This window comes from Austrofundulus limnaeus, unplaced genomic scaffold (assembly GCF_001266775.1).
Source record: "Austrofundulus limnaeus strain Quisiro unplaced genomic scaffold, Austrofundulus_limnaeus-1.0 Scaffold115, whole genome shotgun sequence".
Taxonomy (NCBI): Eukaryota; Metazoa; Chordata; class Actinopteri; order Cyprinodontiformes; family Rivulidae; genus Austrofundulus; species Austrofundulus limnaeus.
The window spans coordinates 678366-687520 of record NW_013952517.1 but is presented as its reverse complement, the minus strand read 5'-3'; the positions used below and the strand labels follow the sequence as shown (position 1 = coordinate 687520).

General features: G+C 40.8%; 1 protein-coding gene across 1 annotated transcript; it reads right to left on the bottom strand.

Moving 5' to 3' along the window:
- Positions 1-6034: 6034 nt before the first annotated feature.
- Positions 6035-8604, bottom strand: tmem229a (transmembrane protein 229A). The gene has a single exon (XM_014014477.1). It carries the CDS (start codon positions 8364-8366, stop codon positions 7305-7307), a length of 1062 nt encoding a protein of 353 aa, XP_013869931.1. The 5' UTR covers positions 8367-8604; the 3' UTR covers positions 6035-7304.
- Positions 8605-9155: the final 551 nt, after the last annotated feature.

The window sequence follows — 9155 nt, the reverse complement described above, 5'->3', positions numbered from 1 at the left end:
AATTTAATCTAATCTAATCTAATCTAATCTCTTGAATGAACCGTTTGTTCATTCTAATCTAATCTAATCTCTCTTTTTTCTAATCTAATCTCTTGAATGAACGAACGTACAAACGAATGAACCGTTTGTTCTAATCTAATCTAATCTAATCTAATCTAATCTAATTAGTACTGTAAAACACGATCTGTTCAGAAAACACCACTAACGCATTAAAAAGATGATCTATCAGAGGTCATCTCTATATTTGATGTTTATAAAATTAACATTTTAGCTTGTATCTGTTTCAGTGTTCCAGAATGTTCAGGTACTTATTTATTTTTTATAGAAAAACTTAAGTAATTCTGTTTTCCTAGATTTAAATATGAAGCAAAATGTAAAAACAGGCTTGCAAAGCACATTGATTATTTTTGAGGTGGATGCAAACGTCATTTGTTCTTCCTGCATCTTTCAGGTATGGTGGTGAATATTTATGTCTCACATCCAAAGCCATCAAACAACTTGAGTTCTATTTTTACATGTCACCGATCAGAAAGCGCTTCCGTTTCATTTGTTCACTTCTATTTCTGGTATCCTGTTTCGGCACGGAGTAGAGCGAGTGAAAACTGCAGCAGAGCAAGAAAATGTGGTCTGTTTGTACTTCGCCAGTCTAAGCTTATAGCATCATCGCTAAGAGTTAGTGTAGGAAACCAAAACCTCATCAAAAAGCGAAGTTTGAACCCTGATTTTAAAAGCAAAGTTTCAGCCTCGTGGGCAGAAACTGTGATGTTGACTCAACATGAGTCGTGCCTGAAAGCTCTGCCTCATAGTCTGCTTTTAGAAACCCACAAGTAAACCTGCAATCTGAGAGCAAATGGTTGGGGATTTGCCAGACTCTAACATCACCATGTTTTTTTTTTCAACTCCTTTTTATCTCAAATGGAAATAGATAAATAAGAAAAGATGTAATCTGTTTGAATGTGCACTCCACTAGATTAGATACATCTCAGGTTACGCCTCACATCCTGGGAGTGAAGGGTTTCCTCTCAACAGATCCAGTTTTATGAGGGAGTTTGGTTTCTTTAATGTAACAACATCCTGCTGAGGTGATTACACCCCCCCCCCCCCCCAGCTGAAGGCGTAATCCTCCTTATCCTCACACCTGGTTCTAGAAGTGTAAATATACCTCGCTCTGTTGGAAAGATGACCTGCAGAAACGTTTCGCCACAATTATTTCATCGGGGAACATTGGCGAGAACTAATCAGAACCATTGGAGAATATAATGCTCAACTTGCAGTGCAATGGGGGTGGGGGGGTAGGTCAGTGCTGATGATCGGGTGACATTGCGCATCCTCACCGCAGACCTCCACTGGACCGGTGAAAGACAAGACAAGAAGAGCTGCAGTCAGACTGAGACAAAAGGGTCAAAACGTGATACTGATGCGGCTCATGGGGGGCAGCTGAGTAGCTCTCCAGCTTCCTTTTGTGCTAGCTTGTGTGGCATGAGCAATGACCCCTGACATGACCTTTTGACCACCACTGGTCATGTCTCATAACTATCTAAACTTTGTTCTGAAAAAGCTCTTTCTAGAACTCTATATTAGTTTTAATAATCTGTCCTTCAATTCAGTTCAAATTGAAAAATAATCTATTGATCCCAGAGTGAAATTAGGTGTTGTAACTCGTTTAACTAAAGACTTATTGTAGATGCTGGTGGCTGTGGGCAGGAAAGATCTTCTGTAGCGGTCTGTATTGCAATGAAACTGAAGAAGCCTCCGACTGAAGACCCTCGGCTTTTCTATGACAATCTGATGAAAAGGACGGTCAGGGTTGTTCACAATGTTCCTGATTTATGTAAAATCCTTCTTTGCACCATGTCATGCAGATATTTCTATTTCAAGTGTGTATTATTATACCGTGATCTGAAGACAATTTACAAACTGTCGATAATTTTCACACCAGTGGTAATTCAATTGACCGTTCTTCTTTTTGTTTCTTATGAGCAGATGAGAAAGAAAACAGGTGCGTGTCTGTTTGACCACAGCGCCACTCTGTCTTCGTCAACATAATATTCTCCCCAAAAGAAATGTTGTGCTTTCTATGGAGGACTAATCTGCCATAACTGGAAATACATAATCAAACGGCTTGATAAAATAAATGAATGGCTGGTGAATTAGTAATTAAGTAATAATGTGGCAATTATTTGCATAAAAACATCAACAAATAAGAGTTTAATTAATTTATTTGACAATACAGTGCAGAAAATTATATATTATTAATTTAAGTTGCACTGTATAGTCAAATAAATTAATTAAGCTCTTATTTGTTGATGTTTTTTTGTAAATAATTGCCACGTTATTACTTAATTACTAGTTTATCAAGCCATTTATTGCTTTTATCAAGCCGTTTAATTATTTATACATGTATTTCCAGTTATGGCAGATCTAGTCCTCCATACTTTTCTGACACAAGAGACCTGGTTTTCTTTTGTTTTGATTTCACACACAGCTGAACGCTGAGTGTAAACTGGTAGAAGCCAGTTAGAATTAGTGCTGAGTTGGATTTTGCTGCAGCTGGAACCTCCAGGACCTGCGACAGCCAGTTCTGTTATCAGTCCATTAAATGGACGTTATTAGCGGTTATCAGTCCATTAAATGGACGTTATTAGCGGTTATCAGTCCATTAAATGGACGTTTTTAGTAGTTATCAGTCCCATAGAATGGCTTCAGACTGTCCCGACAGTGCCCCCTAGTGGGTTAACATATCAATGACAGGGACATTCTGAAGCCATTCCACGGGCCTGCTAACGACTAATAACGTCCATTTAATGGATGATAACATCCGAAGCGGGTGCCTGAGATGGACGAGTCAATCATCTGAGGGACACGTAATTTTCGATTACTAAATGAGAAGTTTATGCCGACCCGGCGGGATCTGATAAGGCTGCTTTGTGACGGGAAGCCAAGCCGTCTCAGTGAGTTCGTATGAGCCTCTCTGTAATGACCTCAGGGCAGTCCGGCACACCGAGCCTTCACCTCCAAAGAGACACTGTCTCCAACTTTGGTGATCTGATGAACTGTACCTAATTTAAGGCATTACACGTGAAGTGTTCCCAGAACAGTCCTGGTTAATCAGCCGGTGCAACTTTGATATAATTCTTCTGATCTAAGATTAAAGTTACTAATGAATCATAAACTTATGGGTTTGAACCTGGGTCTCTTGTTAATTAAGTAACAGTAGAAACATATTTTCTTAGGGAAAAATATTTTTTCATTCTAAAAAGGTTTAAACATCCAGACCGCATGTAACATGAAGTCTACAATAACGTTCACCTTTTGACTGTTTTAAAATCCTTATTGCTTCGTCTTTCATGTTGTTATTTTTACTGTTTACAATCATGATTCAATTAAATTGATTCTTGCCAAATTTTTGTAATAAATTACCATAAAAGACAAAGCTGGTTCCTCATCTCTGAGTTTTATGACCTGAGATAAGAATTCCCTGCCTATCATACGAGCACACACACCTTAGTAAATATGAGTCTGATTAAAAAGGGTGAGTAAATATTGGTTAATAACCAACCTGGTAAAAGTGAAGGACAGAAATAGTTGTCATAATTTGTTTCTCTCATAACAACCCACGACACATGTGAAATTTGAAGATTTTTTTTCCTTGTTTCGTTAATCACATGGAGGTTTACTGATTGTTTGAAGAATGAAGGAGTGGAAATCATGTGTTTCTTGCAAACATAGGAAGAACAACATGATTTGTCTGTGATTTGCACACCAGTAAAGTAAAATGAAAACAATAACCACATCTTATCTTGAAGAAAAACCCTTTGCAGGATCAAAAGTGAATCTGTGTCAGTAAAATTTGCTTACGATTTGACTGCGTATGGAAATGAAAAGTAACCAAATTGGCAGCAGCAGTAAATTTAAATTTGGTGCTGGACCTTGGATATATCTGAATGAAGAGTTCTCCGATTATTACTAACAGCTCTCTATTTATGATAGAACACTTTGAAACTGTAAAAAGTTCTCATGTTGCAAAAAATATACTGAGTTTGTTTTTTTTTTATAGTCAGCCAGCCCTGCGTGTGGAAAAGGATGTTTTGAAGTTGTTGAAATTGGTCATGGTAAGTTACAGTTGCAAATCATTTCCTGTTTTTATCTATGCAAAACCACATATCATGACAATGCTTAGCATTTAGCTGCTGCTGCTGACAAGATCTTAGTGTTGTAATAAACTAGGTCACAGGTAGCTGAGATCCCCTGAGTGTGTGTTCATTAGGAATATTTAGCTGTCACTATTACATGTACAAAAACACAGTAATACAAGTCATTTGTTTTGACATCTCTCATTTTCTGAGGCTTTACTTCCAGGCAAAGGAAGGGGCACAGTGRGTCTGAACCAGAGAGACTAACATGAAAAGATTTTGACACTTTAATAACATGACAACATGTGAACCATTGGAAAGAGATCCAGGAAGTGGTTACAAGAAGACGCTGTTGGAGTGCCTAGAGCAGSATCACATTCTGAACAAGGTGAGGCCGCTCCTTGTTTGTATGGTTTACTCGAAATTCACAAACATGACGTACCGGTTTGACCCTTTCGTCATGGTTAACTCTGTCACTCAAAATGTTTCCCAAAATCTGGGGTCTGTGCTTTGTTCTTTAGCTGGCAATTCAAAACATCGCATGCGGAGCACCGTGGACGTTGTGGACACAAGCGAGGGATGCCATCGTGGAGATCACTCTTCACGTGTCTTCTTGTTGATGAGGCAGTGGATCTGGTCTGTGCACGGTTAAAATCAGACACCCCTCTCAGCAGCAGAACCACTGTGCCAACTCCTGAAACTGTGCCTGGAGTCAACCTACATATAGGGGGCAGTATTATAAGCAGAAACATGGGTGTGCTGTGGGCTCCTCACTTTCCCCTATTGTTGCAAACCTGTACATGGAAGAGGTAGAAAAGAGAGCTCCGATGTCCTTTTCAGGTATGTTGATGACACCTGGGTTAAAATTAAATCCCAGGAAGTCCAACATTTCACTGTTCACATCAACTCCGTGGATAAATATATAAAGTACACACGAGAGATGTAAAAGATGTAGTTTGACTCCCATCACCCACTAGAACACAAGTTAGAAGTAGAAATCACACACAAGACAAACTGGGTTTTCCTGAGACTATAGAAAYCCAAACAGGATTCCAGTCAACCGGGTAAAAATGAAGAGCCCAGACCCAGACCAGTGGTCATTCTATATGTTGTGGGAGTTTCATTGAAACTGAGACGTTTATTCTCTAAAGATGATGTCCCAGTAGCTTTCAAACCCCAAAACACATGCAAAGACTGGTTTACCCCAAATATTCAGTTCCCCAGCACAAGCAGAGTAATGTTGTGTATGCTGTTAAGTGCCAGGAGGACTGTGACACTTCAGGGAAACAAAGCAGCCACTGTTCAAAATAATGAGCCAACACAGAAGAGCTACATCATCGGGCCAGGATTCTGCAGTTTACATTCAGTTTACACTCATCTACAGGCCAGTAGTCACTCTCTCCATGTGGAGGCAATAATTATAAGGCTGAGTTTACCTCTCTTTTGAAGGAAAGACAAAATGTTTCATTAAAGAATAAATCATCCAGAGGACCTACTTAATATTTTTGGACAGATTGTTGCCTTTTTTTTTAGCTGAATCTATAAAACAACAACAATAACAGCAACAACAACAACATAACAATACTAATCTTTGATGTGTAAAATAGTACTTAACATGTTGATTTTCAAAGAGCTAGCTCGATTTTTGTCTAGACTTAAATTTTTACTGCGGTCTGGTCTAAAATTCTTTTTATCCAATTTTAACCACTGATCTGGGTCCCCATAAGGTTTAATTTGGGTCCAGTTCTAAACCACGGACCTCCATTTGGGGACCCCAAAATATAAGAGCAACATTAGACTCTCAGTAGGACATGCTCGTTACAAAATACATAAAAGGTGGCAACAAAACAACAACGATTAACAAACAAATGACATAAACAGATTTAAAGGAAGTTGCAAGCTGTGTGTTGTATTGTTTGTCAGCTGTACTTTTATTTGTTCCATTAGCTTAGACATTACCTAAACAGTTCATGTTTTTATTACGAGAGAATTTGGTCATTCTTTTCTTCAAAAAAAGTGCACCGACAAAGGTTTAGTATGGTTTAAATACAGTTACTCGGCCATGTTAAAGACGTTCAAAAGTCATTGTACTCATGCAGTGCAAAATATCTAAATGTTAAAGAACATCAGTTTAGCTGCCAAGTGCAAAACAAATCATAAAACACAGAAACCACAACGGCTCACTCGTTCTCTAATGTGATAGCCGATGACAAGAAAACGGAATATATTATTGTGCCAAATTCCCTACAGAAACAGACATAAAGGGAGCCTACAATACCATTTTAATTCTATATTCAAGTATTCTAATAAAATCATCCATATCGTCAAACTGTAAGTGCAGTTTTAGTTCATGCTGAGAGGAAGTTTTTTTTGTTTGTTATCGATTGAGTCTCTATTTGCACAGGAAGGCACTCCAGCAATGTCACGTTTGTTTCTTGAAGTATTCACAGTATCACGTCCAAATGAGTTCGGCTGTAAAGGCTCTTTTTAAAAAAATCTTTGCTACATTGATGACTGGGATTGCTTTGCAAGTTCAAACAACTGAAGCAAATAAATTTGATTTTTTTTAACCCACTGCAAAACATGAGAGTGTTTTGAAACTGGACTCTAGAGGATTAAAGTGGCAGTTTGGACATTTTATTATGATGTGTAAGGTGGTACAGTCCAATTAAATAAACAGTATCAGTCGTAAAATCAGGAAAATGTCAAATTATTTTAAATGAGATGAAAAATGGAGCACGACCATCGTGTCAGGTGAACACATCTTATTAAAAGAAGTGCTCAGAGGCTCGTTAAAAAGCTAAAGGTCTACCTTTCCATAAAGGAATGCACATCACCTGTCACTCTTCACAACAGAGTTTTAACAAATAAGGTTGTGGACATTTTGGTTGTTTATTTTTGCAACGCGTTAGTGTTTGGACATAATTGGGGACAACCTTCTCCAGGTTTCAGCTAAATTTGTAAAACTGATTGAGGTGTTTTTTTAATTAAATAACTAAGAATTAAAGTTAATCATGTTGGTGAGCATTTACTGATAATTTGCAATAAAATCTGTTTGTTAGTGAGATAAACAAGGGGAGAAACATTATTAAAGCTTATAATGGTGCATCCAAAGAGAATTAAGTTAAATATTGTGATATGTGATGAACGCTCCTGTGAGCTCACTAAGTGTTAAAGTGTTTTCTTCCTCAGGTCCACCTGCCCGTTTTCTCCGCTTGGACACCTTCCATCCTGGGCGCACCTGACCCTGAGCAGGACGTCGGACAGCACGTCCTGGTACAGGCACAGGCACAGCCACCCGGGCAGGTACAGGAGGGTGATGAGCCCCATGAAGTTGTGCGGGTAGTGGGAGTAGTCCCAGGAGCAGGCGCCGAACTGCCTCAGGACCAGACCCCAGGTGAGCTCCCAGGCGTAGGGGAAGCAGATGTAGACGGGGAGCCTCCGCAGCGTCCCCCACCCGCGGCCGAAGCGCAGCCGGTAGTAGAGCTTCTCCACCACGAAGCTGCAGCTGCCGTACATCAGGAAGGACCACAGGGACGTGTGGCCCCCCAGGGTCCGGTCGGACTTCTCCGCCAGGTTGAAGAGGGCGGTGAAAAGCACCTCGTCCAGAAAGCCGTGCATCCCGAAGAAGAGGAAACGGGCGAAGCCGGGGAGACCGCGAGSACCGGCGCCCCCCCGCAGGCTCCTCCAGTGGCGCTCCGCGGAGGAGGASGGGTGATACTGCAGGTGGGACATGCCCCTGTGGAACACCTGAGAGAAGTACAGAGCCAGGACGTAGTGCGCCGCCAGCTGCGTCCCGGACACCAGCCGCACCTGCTCGGTCAGGGTGCTCACGTTCCCGATCAGGATCTGCAGCCCGATGTAGACGGACGGGTAGAAGATGAAGTGGAAGATCACGGGCCGAGCTCGGAAGCACCTCTTCTGGGTGTAGATCTTCTCCAGCGCGAAGTGGGTCAGCGCGTGCATGACGCACAGGTACGGGGAGGAAAAGCCCACCAGCTTGGGGTCTTTGTGGTTGACGACCCCCTGCAGGGACGAGAGCAGGACATCCAGGGTCACGCCGTGCATCCCGTAGAGGTACAGCCGCATCCATCGCGGCAGGTCCCGCAGAGACTCCTGGGCTTCTTCGCTCTCTCCGGGCGGCTCTTGTTGCCGGGGCATGGCGGCTGTCTCTAAGCCGCTGTCACGGTCCCTGGAGCTGCCGGGAGGACCGTCTCTCCCCCGGCCGGCCATGATCCGTCACTCAGCGTGGAGAGGCACCGTGCTTGTCCTCTTCTTTGACATTGTTGTCTGTTTTCCGCTGCTGCAGACAGCATCYCCTGACAGCCGCTGCTGCGTTCACGTGCACTCCGGAAATCTCAGCTCTGACAAGCCAGTCTGAACAAAGCCGACCTTGTAGAGATTGATCGCCCAATTTTAATAAGTCGTACACATCAAAATGTTTTGATGGATTGGAAATAGTGGGTCATGACGTCATTTTTTAGGTCACATATTGTGATCACTTCAATAAATAAGTAAATAAATAAATAAATAAATAAATAAATAAATAAATAAAAACTTTTATTAATATGGCACTCTTTAAAATCTTTTTCAGCAGACTTTCTTTATTTTTGATGTCCTGCAGTCACTTTAAATCACCATTGTGTCACTTTTAGCTTTCACTGTTTGGATAATCTATACTGTTTTGCTTATTATTACCTTTAACTTCTATTTGTATTTACAGTTTTGATAATAATAGCACCTGCTTTGGTATTTTTAGCTTCGACGTTTGTTTTAGCAACAGTTGTCCCAGTTTTAGCTTTTGTTTAYTGAACCTGTATAGCTTTTTTTTGCTACTATTTTGCCAATTTAAAGTTAATTGCTTTGATAATTTTAGCCACTGTACTGTTTTGCTCCATTTAGCTTTTAGCTACTTTTTGCTGCTTAAGGCTTTTTGCTGTTTACAACTGTGTTATGTTGTTTGCAGATTTGAGCTTGTGTTTTGCCACCTTTTGCTTGTATTCTGCTCATTTTAGATTTTTG